This window comes from Felis catus, chromosome B3, assembly GCF_018350175.1.
Source record: "Felis catus isolate Fca126 chromosome B3, F.catus_Fca126_mat1.0, whole genome shotgun sequence".
NCBI lineage: Eukaryota > Metazoa > Chordata > Mammalia > Carnivora > Felidae > Felis > Felis catus.
The window spans coordinates 28,365,170-28,385,829 of NC_058373.1; the positions used below are offsets into that span (position 1 = coordinate 28,365,170).

At 36.9% G+C, this 20,660-nt stretch overlaps 1 protein-coding gene across 2 annotated transcripts in view; it reads right to left on the reverse strand.

The window, feature by feature from the left end:
- Window positions 1–244: 244 nt before the first annotated feature.
- The window catches only part of TUBGCP5 (tubulin gamma complex associated protein 5), a 71,955-nt gene continuing 51,539 nt past the window's right edge, over window positions 245–20,660 (reverse strand). For both annotated transcript variants that reach the window (XM_045058970.1, XM_045058971.1), the window contains exons 10-23: window positions 19,999–20,245; window positions 18,133–18,335; window positions 16,698–16,813; window positions 14,508–14,776; window positions 13,361–13,559; window positions 12,526–12,714; window positions 11,015–11,197; window positions 8,042–8,126; window positions 7,818–7,938; window positions 7,144–7,322; window positions 5,388–5,513; window positions 4,718–4,806; window positions 2,544–2,644; window positions 245–616 (exon numbers count right to left, since the gene is read on the reverse strand). In XM_045058970.1, coding sequence (XP_044914905.1) covers window positions 570–616; window positions 2,544–2,644; window positions 4,718–4,806; window positions 5,388–5,513; window positions 7,144–7,322; window positions 7,818–7,938; window positions 8,042–8,126; window positions 11,015–11,197; window positions 12,526–12,714; window positions 13,361–13,559; window positions 14,508–14,776; window positions 16,698–16,813; window positions 18,133–18,335; window positions 19,999–20,245 — 2,154 coding nt within the window. In that variant the 3' untranslated portion in view covers window positions 245–569. The remainder of the gene's footprint in view (window positions 617–2,543; window positions 2,645–4,717; window positions 4,807–5,387; window positions 5,514–7,143; window positions 7,323–7,817; window positions 7,939–8,041; window positions 8,127–11,014; window positions 11,198–12,525; window positions 12,715–13,360; window positions 13,560–14,507; window positions 14,777–16,697; window positions 16,814–18,132; window positions 18,336–19,998; window positions 20,246–20,660) is intronic.

Here is a 20,660-nt window from a genome sequence, read left to right on the forward strand (position 1 = left end):
TGGGTGGCTCAGTCTGTTGAGCTTGTTGATTTTGGCCCAGGTCATGATCCTAGGGTTGTGAGATCAAGTCCCACACCAGGCTCTGTTCTCTGCCTTTTCCCTGGCTTGCACTCTCTAAAAATGAGTAAATAAACTTTAAAAGATTCTCTCTCTCCCTTTCCCTTTGCCTCTCCCCCATATACACACATTTTCTTACTTTCAAATCAAAACAAAAAAATACTTCTGTGACTGAGTAAAAGAAGAATAGAAGAATTTAAAATGCTTTATTTTTAATAGCAATAATTGCATTTCAAAATGACATAATTCACATAATTCACCATAAATCTATAGCTTATGGTAGGAAATATAAGTGTAAACAGCCTATATACACTTTATTGATACAATTTTATACACATAAATTTATATACTATCCAATAATCTCCAAAGAAAATACCTACAAATGTACTTGTTTAGACAGTAGACAACAGTTTTCAAAATAAATCAAAATAGAGATTTCCACTCCTCAGCTGCATATAGTGGAATTATATCTATGAAGATCAAATCTGAGGTATATAATACAATAAAGATATTTAACTTTGTTCCATGCCAGCCATGAGTGACAGTGCTAGAGATTCCACTGTGGAAAGAATAAAAATAAGGTTAAAAAAATAGGTTTAAATATTTGAAAATGTCTGAATAAGGTCTCAATGATTTCAGAATTGAAAGTATTTAGACTTTTCTACTTTTAATTAATATATTGATTACTTTAAATGTACAATAAAATGATAATTATTAAATACAAATTGAAAGAGTATGATTTATTTCTATTTCAGATCATTTTAATTTTGAAGACAAAAAGTCTGGGCATTTCACTGAACAAATCACTCTTGTCCGCTATGTCACAGAATTTGGAGTCAGTTCATAACAAACTTGCATAACAATCACCCAATGCAAAAATGGACAAATGCATCAATGTTTCCTCTAACACATTTCTAACAGTATTTTTTAAAATGTTCAGCTACTCTTAATTAGTACATTCTAATTGGAATACGTAGAAAAAAGGAAGAGATTAACCCTGTGTACTTTTCCAAAAAAAAATAAAAACGCTGTGTAAAGACGGGAATGCAAACTGGTGCAGCCACTCTGGAAAACGGTATGGAGTTTCCTCAAAACATTAAAAACGGAACTACCCTACAACCCAGCAATTGTACTACTAGGTTTTATCCAAGGGATACAGGTATGCTGTTTCAAAGGGGCACATGCACCCCCATGTTTATAGCAGCACTATTGACAATAGCCAAAGTATGGAAAGAGCCCAAATGTCCACAGACAGATGAATGGATAAAGAAGATGTGGTGTATATGTACAATGGAGTATTACCCGGCAATCAAAAAGAATGAAATCTTGCCATTTGCAACTATGTGGATGGAACTAGAGGTCATTATACTAAGCGAAATTAGAGAAAGACAAATATCATATGACTTCACTCATATGAGGACTTTAAGATACAAAACAGAGGACTATAAGGGAAGCAAAAATAAAATAAAAACAGGGAGGGGAACAAAACAAAAGAGACTCATAAATATGGAGAACAGACAGTTGCTGGAGGGGTTTTAGGAGAGGGGATGGGCTAAAAGGGTAAGAGCCATTAAGGAATCTGCTCCTGAAATCACTGTTGCACTATATGCTAACTTGGATGTAAATTAAAAACCAGACAGATAAGCTATATTGAAGCACTGAGAAAATACTGTTTGATATGTGACAGATTTTGAACATGTTAAAAACTACAACAAAGTTTCACAGAAAACTAAGCAATTGAGTAAAGGCAATTCTGGGGGAAAAATGTATTAGAAAGAAAACAAAGTACGTTATTTGGTTTATCTAGTCCACAGAACAATTTTTCATGGTCAAGATAAATTCTGGCTTCATTTAACTCAAAAATTTTTTATATAACTACATTTAAAAAATATTTTTTATTAAAATAAAATGCACTGTTTTATCCACTTGAAAAAAAAGACTGTGCAAAGAGCTTTTAGTTTAGATATTTGTTCTACAAATACAAATATCTAGTTTGCCTTTGTTCTACAGATGAAACAGCTCTCTTCTCCCTGTGACACAATCTCTGTGCTTCACACTGCATTCTGAACTGTCATGCTTGCACTTTCCTGTGTAAGAGGCAGCCATGGGAATTTTTCAAATTGCTAAAAAAATGCCTATCTTTTGAAAGGAATAGTTACAAAGGCTACGTATAATTATAAAGTATGACTGAGATCTATTTTGCCTTCTGCTTTACCTAATAATGGTTCTAGAAATCCACTGGTATACCAAATCACATAGTAAAAAGCAGTATCTTTAGTCTCAGTGTTTTACATCTCATATTCACTCACCAACTGTAATTCTGAAAAAACAAGTCAAAGTATGGCACAACTGCTGAGGGACTTTCCAGGTTTGAAATGGTGAAAAGTTATAATTTTTCATGAGATTAGTACCAAAGCAAGAACATGCAGACTTAGCTACAAGAAAATATAAAAGCAGTAAAAATTATTTTAACATGGTATACTCACGATGGGGAAAGGATCCTCTACAGACAGCTTTGTTTAAAATGGTTACAATAAACATATGGCAGTTTTTAAAATCAGACTCCATTTTCTCTATAGATTCCATTCTAGGAAAGAAAGTAAATTTTAACTTAAATAAGTGCATAAAGTGTTAATACATAGGCTACAAAATATCTTTGGGATAATTTCAAATATACTTCCGCTAAATTTCCTAAGTCTAAAGATTATAAAATAGAAAATTTTCTGCCCCACTTCAAAATAAAACCTTTCCAAATGTTTGAAGGAAAGAGTTATTAACACATAAAACTGTGCTGTTGTGGGGTCGCATTGAATTCTGGAGTTGGGATGACTGGGGGTGTTCCCTTTTCCATTACACATTTCTGTATTTTCACTTTTCACAAGCATATCTTCTTTTTGAAACAAAGAATACATTAAAGATACAAAACCCTATATTAGAACATACATTAGGAGAGAAGGCAGAGGACACTCACATGCCCACATCCAGCTTCAGCACAGCCCAGCCCTGCCATACTGTGAAGCACATTTGAAACATCACAGCCCTTCAGTCATAAATATTTCAGTGTGTATATAGTAAAGATAAAGACTCCTTTTAAAACAGCCACAATACCATTTTCTTGAAAATACTTAATGATTTTTTAATATCATTAAATAACCAGTCAGCTTTTGAATTTCACATCGCTTTTGCAATTTTTCACTCTTCTGCTTCAAGTCTGAATCAGGATCAATTAATTTCCATAAACTGTAATGGCTGATATGCTTAAGTCCTCCTCACTCCCTGTTTTTGTCTTCACAATTTACTTATTGAAGAAACTGAAACAGTTCAATTTTAGCCAAGCATATGCAGGAGTGTTATTTTCTCCTCCATCTCACAGTGATATGGAAAGAAAAATGTTCTTTACACACTTTGAGACACCCATAATAAAACAAATAAGACTTTTATTTTCATCCTTTTTCATAATATTTCAATTATGGATTTTACCTACACTCTTAGTTTCTTCATACAGACAAAGACTGTAGACACAGCCATAGACTGATACAGCCATAGACTAAGATTTTAAATTAGATCATAAACTCTCCCCTTTTTACTGACTGTACAAGCTATTATTTCAACAGCCCAGTCAACCAGACTTGTATTTTTATTTCTGAGAAGTAACAGAGGCATCATCATTACATTAATTTTATGAACAAGACAAGGACAAGCTACTGAACTGTACATTCAGGTTAACAGTAGAGGATGGCACTCTACATAGGAAGAGCAACAAGCTCTGAGCTCCACAACTGTACTCTGACTTCAGGGCATCTGTCTTTCTATGGGACTCTGGACTATACCGTAACATCCAGAATTTGCTTTAAAATGATTCAGCAAGTATGAACAGGGGTGTGTGGTAAACACAAAACAGAACTGGTCATTGCTGGTAACTGCTGAAATGGGGTGATGGGCAAACAGGGTTTGTTACGCAGTTCTCTCTACTTCTGTATATGTTTGAAATTCATAATTAATAAAACCTATACAAGAATACATGAATGCAACCTAAGAATATTTATTTGTTCTAATTTAAATTTTCATATTTTTCTGGTTTTACCGTTCTTAAAAAACTGCACTTTCTTTTTTTTTATTTAAAAAAAAATTTTTTTTTTCAACGTTTATTTATTTTTGGGACAGAGAGAGACAGAGCATGAACGGGGGAGGGGCAGAGAGAGAGGGAGACACAGAATCGGAAACAGGCTCCAGGCTCTGAGCCATCAGCCCACAGCCTGACGCGGGGCTCGAACTCACGGACCGCGAGATCGTGACCTGGCTGAAGTCGGACGCTTAACCGACTGCGCCACCCAGGCACCCCAAAAAACTGCACTTTCTTGATGCTGCCTAGTTAAGGTGAAGACATTCAATTCTTCCCTTAAATATAAGTGATATATGATATATTGCCAAGATTGAGAAAAAAGGCTCCCAGAATGTATTTTTTTAAAAAAGGCATTTCTTCTTCCTCTCATTAGTGGGGTGGCTCACTGGCTCAGTTGGTAGAGCATGTGACTCTTGATCTCAGGGTCATGAGTTCAAGCCCCATGTTGGGCATAGAGCTTACTTTAAAAAAAAAAAAGGCTTCCAGAAAGAAGCCAGTTAAAAGGGAAGCTGAAATGGTCACAAGCTACATACTTACTGCCATGCCCCTAGGCCTGCTTGCCAACCATCCGCAAACATGAGAGCCAAATTCAGTACCTTCATGATGGCTTCTTTCACAAAACTGACCTGGAGATCAAAGCAACAGAGAGAACACAGGCTCTGTAACTATGTTTGGATACTGACACCAACACTTTAAAAGACTGCCTTGAATCAAATAAAGAAGGGTACTAGGCTCTGAATAAGTGCACTTGGAATCAGATATGGAATCAGGTCACACATCTAATGCACCTATGATACCGGGAGTATTACCAGCAGAGTCTGACCAACAAAGCAAGTGACCATTTCCTGGGATGGCCATTTAAGTTCACCAACGAAAGGGAGTAAGTAATTCCAATGGCTATAAATTGACTTAATCCCATATATTCTCACTAAGCTGGATGTACTTCCTGACTAAAACACTATTATTCCACAACTGCAGACACAATTTTCCAATTGAATCCAAGCACAGAGCAGGGTGCAGATGATCACAATACAGTTCTCATTTGTTTCTCTCAGGTATAATTTCTAGTAGTATAGTACACATACTTCATTTGACCTGGTCATTTCGTAACGAATATCCTTAAAATTCCAAAATACAGAGACAACCTCCCTTGACCAGCTTCCTTCCTGCCTCAACTGGCCAAATCTGCAGGTGATATCTCATGTACCTTTTCTCTCAGCAAGCATCGATCATGGATGGTGGACAAATATCTATAGTGAATTTTAATCAACTGATCTAAATCCTTGGCTTCCTCGACTTGATGTTGAAACTCTAGTCCTGTACTGTGAAGAATCTTGGAAGAGAAAGATGAAAAGTTTAATCAGCAGACTTCTTTGAGGACTTGTATGCCAGACACAAAACTTATTACCAACCTCTTCTACTCCTCTCAAATTCTTTCTTCAATAATTACAACTGTAAAACTCACAAAGTACCTTCTTTAAAGGTTGAAATTCTTATCCTAGAATAATGGTAGATGCCAGTCCTTTAGGAAATCCATTTGCATGGTAAATGAATGCCTTACTTTGGACTAGCAGACTGTTTCTGGTGGGGAGGGACAAATGCACTGATTAAAAAAAAACAACAATAACAACAACAACAATTATCAGGTAAACTGAATTTATATGTTTCTTTTTTTTTTTTTTTAAGTCCCAATGTTTATATACTGGTCTTTCTTTAAAAGGAGCACAGATGTTCTTCAACTAGAAAACAAGAAACAAATTAAGCAAAAAATTAAACTACCAATTACTCTCAATAATTAAGGGCTTAAGGCTGGCCCTCTGAAGGCCACTGATGCATGGTAAACAGAGAGTACCTCTGCCATATGCATCATGTCTAAAACACAGGCTTCAAAGTTTCAATTCTTTCAAATAAAATGAGTTTCAGAGCTTCTATACCAGAATTACAAATTAGTTTTTTTTTTTTAATTTTTTTTTCAACGTTTTTTATTTATTTTTGGGACAGAGAGAGAGCATGAACGGGGGAGGGGCAGAGAGAGAGGGAGACACAGAATCAGAAACAGGCTCCAGGCTCCGAGCCATCAGCCCACAGCCTGACGCAGGGCTCGAACTCACGGACCGCGAGATCGTGACCTGGCTGAAGTCGGACGCTTAACCGACTGCGCCACCCAGGCGCCCCTACAAATTAGTTTTTTAAAGTAACCATTTAAAATCCCAAATGAGGGGGCGCCTGGATGGCTCAGTTGGTTAAGCGGCCGACTTCGGCTCAGGTCATGATCTCGCGGTCCGTGAGTTTGAGCCCTGCGTCAGGCTCTGTGCTGACAGCTCAGAGCCTAGAGCCTGTTTCAGATTCTGTGTCTCCCTCTATCTGACCCTCCCCTGTTCATGCTCTGTCTCTTTCTGTCGCAAAAATAAATAAACGTTAAAAAAAAAATTAAAAAAAAAATCCCAAATGAGTACTGTCTTCCAACAACACTGCCGCTATTCAAATATCTGAACTCTTCTTCCAGACTTCCTCTAGATCTGGTTTTAAGATGTGTAAGAGAGTAGTTTCACTTACTTTGTAATGAGTTGCCTCTTGTTTTTAAGAAAAAAATAATCTGGCTGCATCTATCTCCTTATATACCACACTAGCCTGACAGATTTTTTGGCTGTTATTAAAATTTGAAGCCATTTTCCAGGGGCAGATCTGTTAACCACTAACAAAGTTTAGAGGGCTATACTACAAGTTCTAAAGGCGATTCCAAAAGAGGAGCTCTGGGTATGCCTCTTCCAAGAGGCTGCTGGACAGGAGGGACAGGAGTCTCAAGATACACATTCTGTGGAATGTTTAAAAAAATATTTCCCTCCACTGCCATGTTATTTTATGATCAAATATTTCATATGTGCTATTTTCACACTTACAGTCTACAAGTATTTTGTGGGCTTTTTACCTATAAATATATCACAAGTAATCCAGACACAAACCCTGGTCATGATGTAGTTGTGTAAGCTGTTCACAAAGTGCATGAGCTTCACTCTCAAGAGGAACATACGATGAATCTGTTGTTTTACTGTTTCCTTCTGTGGTCCAAATTGAACAGTTGTGTCTTCTTCACATAAAAGTCCTTCTCTGAACTGTGGTTTTCCAGCAGTACTAGTTAGCTCTGCATAAGATGCAAAATCAGAGTAGGTGGGAAGAACATCTACTCAGGCCCCACCCATACCACTGCACAGGGGTGGGACTTCTGGTGTCATCATCAACCAGCAAAGGGCACTCTACAGGAGTCACATCAGGGACCATGCCTTCAGTGTCTCTGGAAGGTAAAGCAGTGAAAAGTTCCCCCTTATCACCTTCATTATCACTGTCATTTAAATTTAAATGCAAAGTCCCAATAACTTGTCATTAAAAATTTTTGCATAATTTAAGAATATTTATTCTGGCTAAATTCCTAATCAAGTTGCTCTATTTCAGGTTGACTGCAGTACTAATTCCCTGGTATTTCATTCAGGGAAGTTAATTCTGCCATCTGTAAAACTGTTACTATAAATACTTGTCATCTGGGCACTTGTATATACATAAAAAATGACCAAAGATCACCTACTTCTTTTTTTCAGGGCTAAAATTAAATTATAATTTATCTGTTGCAAACAAATCTTACCACCGAATAGTAAAACATCCAGACTATATTTTGCCCATTTTATCTGCAATAAGAGAAGGAACACCTGATTATAAATTTTCTGACATTCCAAACTTATAACAATATCCACAGGCCATGGGATCTATGAAAACAAAAACAGAAAATTAGAGTAGAAAGTAACCTATTACTTGCATGTTATAATTTTAATAGAAAGCAATGTTCTTACTAAATGTATTAGCACATACCTTGTAGCTCAAGGTTAGACCATCTAAGATATGAACAGGGAGTTTCTTCTTAGTTGTGTCAACATTTTCATAAGATATAGACAGACTAGATAAAGAAATTTCAGTTTTAGTTTGAAAATTCTATGCTCACATAAAAAAAAAACTCTAAAAAACCACTAGCATTTTACCATTTATTTTATTTACATATTTCAAAGAAGACATATTTCATAAAAGGAATGCAAATATTTAAATAAAGTGCTATTTTCTAGCCTATATTCCAGAATAAGAATTTGGTTTTAGAAGAGGGGCAAAGTTTTTAAACAATGGTTTAGCTATGAAAAAGAGACTCTTAAGTGTAGTAAGTTAATTAGGAAAAAAGATGAAGTTGGGGAAGAAAATATAATGGTAATAGGTTGGGTGCTTAATTGGGACAAAATTCAGGCTACAGGCTCAGAAGATGGACCCTCTGCTGAAGATAGTGGGGGGGGAGGTTGCTCTCCTTGCCTTGAAGAGTGTGTATGCAAGTGTGTCAACAAGAATGGGGTCTGCTTCCAAAGCAAAGGTGTTGCACACTGCTTCATCCATTCTTTCCTAATGATGCTTTGAAAGTAACCCTCACTAGAAATAATCAACAAATATGCAAGGAAATGTCCTTACACCAGGCACTACGTGGGCACTTAAGTGCCCTTACTCATTTAATCCTCAGAGTAGTCCTGTCAGAAGAATAGGAAATGATGTAACTCTCCCACAATTATAGGGGCACCAAGTGATGAAACTGGAATGCAGACCATGGAAGGTTTAAGTGTACCATGGAGGTGGGGAGGCAGCCTTACAACTAGAGATGGAAAACGTAGCATGTGACTTATAAATTAACCAATTCATTCCATGTCACAGGCACTAGTCAGAATTTTTTTAGCCCATAAATTTGTTACATGTGTATCCACTAAGTACTCAGAAGGCACTAACTGAATACGTTATTTGTCATCACCATGCCAAGCAGGTGAAAGAAAGTCAATCCCTCTCCTCAGAGCCCAGAGCAAATCACAAAGCAGATATAGGGTGCTACACCAATCCAGGCCAGGCAGGACTTTGTAGGAAAGCAGACCATTGCCAGGCCATGCAAATGGAAGTGCACATAACTAGAGGAAGCTATGAAGCAGGGAAAGTATAGCTCTTGGGCAAACCAGAAATATTCTGAATCCCTGAAATGTAAAGTGTGGTAGGAGAGGGAACATGATGTGTCTATATGTGTACACATACTAGAAATGAGGCTGAGAAATGAACCAGACAGTAAAAGCTTGCCCTCTCATGAGAAGCAGCTCCCTAGACAGATCTCCTTTTGTACCAATGACTTTAACTTAAGAAATAGAAATTCCTAAAAGTAGAAAGTAAACTAAAACAAATGAACTTGACCCTACATTAAGTTGGTAGCATAATCACATGGAGAATTATTCCAAGTGACCTTGAAATACAGTATTCTGATGGCTTGATAGTAGAGGAAAACAATCACAAGCATTAATTTAAACTCTCAGTGGGCTTGTTGTTATTATTGTCACTTTGGAACTGTTACTTAGAGAATAAAACCATTAATTATATCAATGTATTAGTAAGCACTCAAGGGAAGAAATACAAAGGAAAATCAAAGAAGTGAAAAATGAATCTTTAATATAAATTGGAAATATCAATATGAGCTTATGATTTTTTCTTCCTACATATTTCCCAGCTCTGTCAACTGAGAAAGCCCAGAAGTACTGACGATCCAAAACTGATGAACACTCTGGCAGCAGATCAAGGGCTTTTTAAGCCATCAATTAAATGGGACTACTGCTCCTAGCAGGAGGTGCACAAGACAAGCCTGGACATCTAGTCCTGAAAGTAAGAATGCTCTCTGAGATTACCAGGGCTGAATGAAGGGTCTCCCTCTGGGTGAAAATGAGACAGTCTGAGCAACAAAAATAACTGTAATAGACTGCAACATATTAAATACAACAAGTTCATGAGTTTCTGCTGGTAGTGAAAAACAACTTTCTCTAGCTCCCTCTGGGGATTGCTGGGTACCAATTACTTCTTATGGAAAGAATCCAGCTGTTACACCCTGCTTTTACTAACCACATAACTGATGAAAATTCTGCTTTTATAGAAGAATTAAAGGTAATAAGAGTGACAAAAATAAAAGAAATTAAAAATAAAAATAATCTACTAAGTAGTAGGTTGGGAACTTGGGTGTGGTTGTGAGAGAAAGAATGCTTTGTCTGACATGTAATGTTAATTATTATGACTATTACTTTTGAAGGACCATTGAGGGAGCTGAGAAAGAGAGCTGAACAGGGACATGGAACAGGAAAAAGGATTGCCAAGCAGTGTACAAGATGAGTCTTTGCTTCACAAAGATTTGATGGCACCAACCCACAGACCTGGGTGAGTTGTTCAGCAGGCATACTGACAGGGAGAAAGGGTTGATTAGCTCCACAGTTGGGGATAAGCTCACCTAACAGTTTGAAAACATGCAACTCTGCCCATTAAGTGGTGGAATCTATTTCCCACCACTGAACCTAGCTGGCCTATGACATGGTTTGACCAACAGCATGTGGTAGAAGTGAAGGTCTATGAGGCCTGGAGCTCAGGCCTCAGCAGGCCCTGAGAATTTTGCTCTTGTTTCAAAACACTGCCTAAGACTCGTATGTAAGAAGGCCAGTGCATTTAGCTGGAGGGTGAGGCGAGTGGGTAGAGAAATTCCACACCCAGTGGCTAACACTGTCCTATGAGGGAGGACATCAGACCCTGACAGCCTACATGGCACCAGCTCATCATCATTTCTTGCTTAGTAGGTTAAGTCATGTAGCTACCTTCGGCCTCAGTTTTCTAATATGAAAAATAATGTTAAAATTCATAGGGTTAGTGTGAGGAATAAATGATATATGTAAGAATTCACAGAGGAGTTATTACACATGGATTGTTTTATATTATTTAAAATAAAAAGGTGATATATTTTACCGTGAACTATCTTCAGGATAACGTTGTCCTACTGCTTCCTGAAGCTGAACATTAAGAAAAGACACATTCTGCCAGGTTTCCTTTTCTCTTATTTTATCAAAAATTGATGTGTAGAAGTCATACATGGTATCTCCACCTTCCATTAAGAAAAAATTTCTCATGGCCTGTAAGTACTCAACCAGTCTAAATGGAGAGAAAATAAGCTACAGAAAGATCTTACACTCATGAGACAGAATTTTAGATCAGTAGCAGATTTTGTACACTACTAATTTTGAAAGAGTTTTACATTCTACATTTACTAAAAACAGAAATAAAACAAACAAAAAGAAATCCCAAAATACTAACACCTCTTAGAGACTTTTAAAATAATAAAAATAGTATATGTTTGCCTTTAATAGAAAGAAATGTTACTTTTCTATAACACTGTAGAAAGATGGCCAAAGTAAAAAAAGTGTAACCATCTAGGGGCTCCTGTGTGGCTCAGTCAGTTAAGTGTCCAACACTTGGTTTCAGCTCAGGTCATGATCTCACGGTTCATGGGTTCGAGTCCCACATCAGGCTCTGTGCTGACAGTGCAGAGCCCGCTTGGGATTTTCTCTCCCTCTCTCTCTGCCCCTCCCCTGCTTACTTGCGCACACGCGCACTCTCTCTCAAAATAAATAAAATAAACTTAAAAAAAAAAGTGTAAAAAAAAAAAGTGTAACAAACTAGTCAGTCCAAATCCTGCTATTCATAGTGAATTTCTACTGTTAATATTTGGGATATTTCTTTCTAGTCTTTTTTTTCTATGCATTTGAAAAAATATAGTTCCCACTATATTATATATCCTTTTTAAGCTTTAAGAACATTTTACATTATTTAAAACTCTGGAGAAACATAAACTTTATAAAGTTCATACACGACAGATTTGCCAAAGCTTATATGGATATGCCATTTTTATGGATATACCATAATTTAAAGAACTGGTCATCTATTACTAAGTAATTTCATGTTCTTCCCTCTGACAGCAAACTTTCAGATGGGCATTTTTGTGCAACAAGCTTTTTCTGTATTTCTTTCGGGGTAGAGTCTCAGAAATAAAGGATTAAACTTCACAACATAATGGTGTGAAACACAGATGGCTAGTTGATTCTCTCAAAATTATTCATTGCATACTCATTTCCTACTTTATTAAAAATTAACTTGAAACATAGGTTTTAAAATAATTTCAATTGTTCTTAAAGTGCAATAAACTACTGGGGCGCCTGGGTGGCGCAGTCGGTTAAGCGTCCAACTTCAGCCCGGGTCACGATCTGGCGGTCCGTGAGTTCGAGCCCCGCGTAGGGCTCTGGGCTGATGGCTCAGAGCCTGGAGCCTGTTTCCGATTCTGTGTCTCCCTCTCTCTCTGCCCCTCCCCCGTTCATGCTCTGTCTCTCTCTGTCCCAAAAATAAATAAACGTTGAAAAAAAAAAATTAAAAAAAAAGTGCAATAAACTACTGACTACTTCCAAAATTAAACTACTCCTTTATACCTGTAGTCTTTTTTCAGAGTTTGCATGAGGTTTCCACAGCACTCGAGATACTGCTTATCAATATGAGGATAGAGGCAAGATCTCAGTGTTAACTCAAAAGTCTGGCATGTCACAGATTCTGATGATCTATCCACACATATATCTTCACCAGCAAACTTCTCATGAAAGTCACTCTGTTCCAAATACAACCTTTAGGATAAAAACGTGAGTCTTTTTTTTTTTTTTTATAAGCTGCTATCAACAGAATTCCCTTAAAAGCAAAACTCCAGAGTCCCATTTTTACCTTTAGTCTTAAAATTACCAACTATTACAGAAAGAAACTCCCCCCGCCCACCCCAAATATCCTTTAAGTGAAACAGTTTTTCAACCACTTCTGCCTTAAGGGTCAAGTACTGAGTAGGTCTTTTTAGCCACTGCGTCTCAGGCAGTATATGAGGTGAATAAGGGCAATGCATTAGACAGTAAGGCATGGTGCGCCTAAAACCACCTAAGGGCCAAGATACATTTTAAGTTGTGTGTGTGTGTGTGTGTGTGTGTGTGTGTGTGTGTGTGTGTGTGACATGCTTGCACAAGACTTAGACTTTCTTCTGTATCTTCTGTATGAGTAACAGCAACTCCCCATGGATGTAGGACACAAGGTAGTCTATGGACTTTCACAAACAAGGAGGCCAAATTGAACACAGTGCCCTCTTGCATTCCATTCATTAGAAAGGATAAGCTACAAAGGTTTTTATTTTTAAGGCTGGAAAGCCCTAACTAGCAGAAATTAACAGTTACTAAATACTGCACAGATTCTGCCATTTCAATTATCTAAAATCTTGCAGGTATGTATCACCTTGCAAAGTTAATTGCCAGCAGGGGATCGTGAACATCATCCAGTTCAAGATGCCTTTCAGCAATGGACTGCATCTTAATTAGGTTCTCTTTGGTAGCCTGCTGCTCAGTGAGGACCTGTGCAGTGGAATCTTCTCCATGTCGAAGACGCGACTGTACAGATTCCAGAAACAGGGTATACAAGCTTTTTCTCTCTGCATCTGAAACAAAGAAATATGTTTGGTGAACTATATTCCTGTAAATAATATTAAGTAGCATTAGGTAGTTTTATCCTAATATAGTCTGGTATTTTTCCTTTGGCCTATGAGAGTTTATCCCTGTTTCTTTACTTCCACAGTACAGTACAACTAAATACTTTTATACCCTGTTAGTTAACTGCAAAGTTCATAAACATTCAAAGTATGAGCTAATTTTTTCTGAACAGAGTAACACCCTAAGTAGGGTGCTTAAAAGTTAAATTACCACCATACTGGACAGCACTATAATACTTATAGGAGTCATAATTTCATTGGGGAAAACACTTTTGACAGTGGTCCCGAAAGCTCATTACATTTTATTATTCAGTCAAAAAGGAAATATTCCACAAAATGAAAATATTATTTAAAGTAAATACAACAATTCAAAGTAATGTAACATTAAGGTGATTTAAAAACAATTAAGGCTATATATACACCTTTCAAATCTTTTTAGTCAGTTGTTAAAAGTTGAAGTATATTGCTTAAATTGTATCAAAAAAGGCCATAAATTATATCAAGATTTTCTTGAAATCTATGATCAAGTCTAAACTGCTAACCAACAAATTCATATCTGCCAGGGTTTACATTTATGTCCTCAACAGCTAAATGCTGCACTGCATTAAGAAATGCTAGAGATTTATTTTTTAAATGACCAGTTCTAAGGAATCCAGACTAAGGAAAAAGCATGTGGAATTTATCATCACTGCAATCACTGCCTTTGAAACAGTGCTAAAAGTTTCCACTGAGGATAATCTTTTCAATTAGGAGCAGTAACAAGGTGATAATTTCCATGAAAGTAAAAGGCTTTGATAATTTTCAAACTACAAAATAATTACATATTTCAGGATGACAAAAATGAAGACAGAGTAATTGCCCGAATGCTGAGGGATACATGGAAAAGGAACCTTCTACCTCTGGCTGTGTCCTGGCACGTGGTGCTCTTTGCACATTGCAGGTTCTTCAGCAGCTGCATTGACTTGCCAGCCATAATTATCTGCTTAAGGACAGGTTTAAGGAAGGACACCATGGTATGCTGCCTGCTGGAGAGCCCCTGGTCACTGCCAGAACTTGCACTAGCATTATCACTCATTTTTTCTTCATTTTCTGTCTTTTCCGATACGCTGTATAGTGTGTAAGTTGCATACCAAAAGTCTCTGTGATTTACTGGAACATTTTTGTTTCTATAAAGATTCAAAAGAATTTTAAACTTCAACTTTACTTCCTTAAAAACAACAGTGTATCTGTTTTAGCTTAGGCATGTTGTCCAGACATTCCAAAACACAATAATATCAATTATTAGTAATATGAAGCAATCTTCAGGCAAAATGGGGCAGAGGTTTTATCTGACTTCAGTTTAACAGAAAAGTGGATACTCTGAATGACACAGGTAAAATTTAAGTAAAAAGTTGTGGGGAATAAGCTTAGAAATTTCCTGGGCTTATACCAATGGGTTAACAAGGCATAAAGAATTACAAAGCCATAGGATGCTCACACCTTGGTTTGGGTAAACAAGATTAGGTAAATAAGTATAGAGAAGGTGGGGCAGAAGCCCCAATATAGAACATATGAAATAAACAAGGTTAGATATTCAGGGTGGAAGCACCCCCCAGTTTAGTAGTATAGCAGAAAGCTGCTTTCACAGGAGGAAAGGAACGAGTTAGGTAAACAAATTGGGCTACAGACTGTTGGGCTGCAGCTGAAGCAGCCCGGAGAGGAGATGATTAACAAAAGAAAGGTGCCTCGTTAACTCTGAGGTTATTTCCCCTACCAGTCTCATCCCCTAGGCTAGCTAAGATAAACAAAGGTGGTGCTTCATGTCTGCTGTAAACAACCTCCTGCCTGACTGCCCTGGTGTCAGGATTTTGCTTTGTATTAACCCACACCCCTAACCCCAAATATCTTCAAGACTCCCTTTCCCTCACGTCTACAAGTTAATGTTCACAGATTCAGTCTCTCTTTGTGCATGTCCATCGCCATGTTTGTAAGCCTTCTGATCTTAATAAAAACGGGGCAAGGACCCTTATTTGGGGCTCCTGTCTTCCAGGATATTAGCCATCTCTTGCTTTTCATCCTGCGTCCTACTCTTTTGCTGGCCAAAAGAGAACTTCAGACTTAGAGTCTATGACAAAAAGTTTCTTGAATTAGAATTAAACAAAATATGATTACTTTGATTCTCTTTAGAAGTAGAATAAAAGTTTACCGATTCTGCCATTTCCTATAAAAGTAATCTCTACACTTCTACATTTTTTCGTCCCGTACAGATTCTTAACTGAAATGCTTTTAACAATCAAATGATGGTCACTCACCACCCTTTAATAACAGCCAGAATCCCATTTTCACAAAAATTATCATGTAAGATCGATGAAAAACGATATAATAACAGACATGAGATTCAGTTAAAGGAGGCTAGCTAATTTACATCTGCAGTGTATAAGCAGGGTTACCTTTTCAGAGTTGTAAGGACTTAACAGTCTCCTTTCTGATGAGTTAAATGGATAGCTATCCATAAAAATCACACATCTAAACAGAGTGCATAACTTAAAAGTGAGTTAAGAGAGTTCTACATTTGCAGTTTGTATGATTCTGCTCAGAAACATCAATTAACTGAAGGGGAAATCATAAGTGAATTATGATTTTCCTTAATTGTTTTCCTAAATATTTTATTAAGAAGGTTAAAAAAGCCAGCTAATTTGGAAAAATAAATGTATTCGAGGCATATTCCGTAATACTTTCAAATCTTTTATCCTACTGATTAATTTATAACAGCAATTAGTTGAAGCCACTTATTATCACCTAAATTCCCTCCTTAGGAAGCAATATGCCTTTTACCATACCAGCCAACCATAAACACACTATCATTTAAAAAGCAGAATTTGCTAAGGAAAGCTGTGAACTGACATAAAACTTGGGAGACATATTTTTGGCTGATTCCTGACATCTCCTATAAAAATTCAATACAACTTGTTTATGGTAAAAACATAGTCTGTCACTGTACTGGTCTCCCTCAGTATCACCTGAACTACAAAAGTGCATTATTTTCCTGTGAGAGAAAAAAGGTATGAGCAGCACCCCAGGTCTCCTGAGCTGTGTGTAGGACCCAACCTCTGGATGATGAACTCCCTAGCGCAGTCACATAGGTGCCCATGCACGATCCACTCGTCCACAATCTGCAGGTAGGGTCTTACTGTTTCCACCCAGAGAGAGAACAGCAGGGAGACCTGAGGACAGAGTGTGCACAATCAACTATCAGAACCCCCTTGTCTCTGGATAAAATGAAGTTTAAACATTTCTGAAACACCTTTTCAAAAGTAATTGTTTTTTGACAAAAAGAAATTAAAAATCCAAAACATACTCTATAAAATCCTTATGAAAACTCACCTAAATATGAGATGACCATATTGTCTGTAGTCCATACCAGGACTCTCTTGAGAGTGAAAGTTAAAGAGGAACAACAGTTCTAAGTAGGATAGTCCAAACTGAGGCACGCTTATCCTATCTAAAGCACACTATTAGCAAAATGTCTATTTGGAATGAGGAAATGATTTCATTCTACTATAGTTCCAAGTAGTAAAAAAAAACTGCATAGCTGAAAGAAATCAACCTGTTTTATACTGAACTGCAGTATCAAAATGGTGAGAAAAGTTACATCACCAAACTAGGAAATATACCTAGTGCATGTGTATCCAAACATCCAAACAAAATGTGTATCTGACCAAACAAACCTGCAGTTTCTAGATTATAAATCTCCAGTTAGATTTGTATTTTTAAAAATTGTGACAAAAAACAGGTAACACAAAAATATACTATCTTAAGCACTTTAAAGTGTACAATTCAGTAGTGTTAAGTATATTCATATTGTTGTGAAAACAGATCTCTGGCATGTTGCAAAATTGGAACTCTGTACCTATTAAATATCTTCTCTTCTCTCCTCTCCCCAGTCCCTGACAGCCACCATTCTACTTTCTGTTTCTATGAATTTGACTACTCTAAATACCTTATATAATAGATTTGTATTTTTATTCAAGGAAGAGTTGCTGCAAATATCTATAATAAGTCAGCTAGGCATTTTTCACAACTTGCTTTTATGCTTTGCTTTGTAATCGCTTCATCCTTCTGTGACCTTGGCGATTAAAGGTAAGAAGGTAGTTTCCTGTAGCCTTGAATTTAGAAGCCAATTTTAAAACTCTGAAAAAACCAAAACCAAAACCAAAACCAAAACAAAAGGATGCCTGAGGTGGCTCAGTCAGTTGAGTATCCAACTCTTGATTTCAGCTCCAGTCATGATCTCAGGGTCATGGGATTGAGGCCAGTGTCAGGCTTGTGCTGAGTGAGGAGCCTCCTTAAGATTCTCTCTCCCTCCCTCTGCCACTCTCCCCCACTCACACACTCTCTCTTTAAAAACAAAAACACCCTCTGAACAGCTGTCTGACACACGATTTAAGTACCATTTTTACAAAGAACTATGTGACAGTCTATCCACCTCTCCTTTGGCTGAACAGAATGGAGTCATACAACTTAGGACAAAAGTCTTACATACAGTTTGCTCAGAGGCTTCTCCAACAATGTCATATTCAAGAATGGCCTTGTACAGTGTGTTGAGCAGATGAGATGCTCGAACAACATTTCGAGTGTCAGGTGGAACTTCTGCTACTCCAGTACTAAATACTTTGTGGAGAACTTTGAGCTGAGCCAGTCGAGGTGACAACTTGTCCACCACTATTGCAAGAGTTATTGTAGTGTCTGCAAAATATCAAGGAATCAAACTCACTAGCAAGGAAGCATATCTGCATTCAGAATGTGATATAAAAGCTAAGTCATAGAAAGATATGGCGAACTGGATGGTGGTGGGTTTTAATCTCATTTCATAAGGAGCTAATTTCCCTAAAGAAAAAACAACTCTGAAGAAAAATAATGTATAAAGTAACTGAATTTCAGGGAAAAGGAAATAAAAGTGATTCTTAAACTCGACTTCAATTCTTAACATAATAATACAAATTAAAACTACACTGGGCAAATAAACGGATAACAGTTGACTACTGTTTTAGTGAGGGGATGGTTATTACAAAGGGGAGCAAGAGCCAGTTTTTTCATGGGATTGGCAGAGCTCCGTATCCTGAAGATGAAAGTGGATATACAAATATATACATGTGACAAAGTGTCACAAAACTATACACAAAGATATTACTCCTCTCCCCACAAAATATCAAGTACCTGCAAAACTGGTAAAACTCATGTCAGGTCTGCAGAGCAATTACATGTATTGTGCCAATGTTTTTGATAACATACTATATGCAAGGGTGGAAGTTATTGGGGAAGTTGGGTGATGAGAATACAGGTCTTCTGGATACTATTTTTTTGTAGTAGTTGAAAATAAAAGTGGTGGAGGGGAGCTGACACTGGTTACCATTTTGTAGCTGTCATACTGGTGATCAAAAGGTTTGACAGCACACTGTTGGTAAGAGTGTAAGGAAACAGGTATTCATATACATTGCTGGCAACTGTTCTCTGTGGAAAACCATGTGGTGATGTGTATCAAAATCACACATGCTATCACATACTCTTTAACTTTAGCAATTCCATTAACAATGTATGCTATAACTTGCAGCTCGTGTGTACAATTACATGTTAGTGGTTATCACTACAGCACTGTTGGCAATAGCAAAAGATCAGAAATAGCCTAAATGTTCATCAAAAGGGGATTGGTTGGGTGGTTGGGGGTGCCTGGGTAGCTCAGTCAATTGAGCATCCAACTCTTGATTTTGGCTGAGGTCATGATTCCAGGGTCATATGATTGAGCCCTGCATCAGGCTCTACACCAAGCATGGAGCCTGCTTGGGATTCTCTCTCTCCCTCTCTGCCCCTCTCCCCACTGCTTGCGTTCTCTCTCTCTAAAATAAAATAAAAAAGTCCACAACAAACAAAAGGCGATAAGCCTATTATACATTCATACATCTTTGTAAAAGAGAATTTGTAGAAAAGAATGAGGAGGCTCTTTACATTTTTGTATGATATAATCCTCAAAATTTAAATTAGAAAATAATTTGAAGACAGTAGTTAACAGACTACAAGGTATGTATATATGAATATGCATTGCTTGCATATGTTTAAATTATTTCTGGAAGGATGCACAAGAAACTTATGACTTGGTTGCCTCTGGGGAGGGGAACTGAGTACTTGACTGGAGAGATAGCACAGAAAGAATAATTTCACTGTAAACTTTCTATAGTATTTGGATTTTTAGGGAATGGAATGGCTTAAAATACAAATTTAAAATGATTTAAAAATTATCATGATTATTACTTACTTACAATAGAATTTTCAAACCTTTTATCAGTTAATAACCTAGATGGCATTCAAAATATGACTTATGTCTTATGAGTAGAAGGGAAGGACATTTAAATACCATTATTGATGATGTACTTCTCAATGTCTGTAAGTTCCTTTTTGAAACTAATAAAGTATTTGTACAGGGCCCACATGAAAGCCTGGTATGTCCTAAAGGGAGCTTCAGTCAACTTCTTGGGAAGAGAACCATTTCCAGGTAACATGCTTTCGGAGCTGTGCCCCATGACTTCATCGATGAATTCCTGGAGTCGAAACACAACTTGGCCATATGCTGCTATTTGTTCTAGCACTGATCGTAAACAGCTCTACAATAGAAGCAAACCGCAAACATGTGGAGTCTTCTATAAACATTCAAATTCATATTCTTTCACTAAAATATTTATTTTGTGACTGTTTTAAACACTATGCTTAGTAGAGAACAAAATGAATATTTAGTTTTATACTCAAAGGAATACAAGCATTAATTTCTACAGAATATAGAATTGTGGCTTATACTTTTTAAAAACACCTATAAGGTAAATAAATATGCTACAAGCAAAAAATTTATAGTATACAGCTTTCCAATATAGAACTGACAAAAAGCAGAACATGTAAATTGAAACTAAATGTGAATATAACACACACTATTAAAGAATTCTCTACCATTGTAAAGATGCATAACTTAATTTGGTCTTTGGGACGTTAAGTAGATTTGATAACTAATTTTAATATTGCAAAATG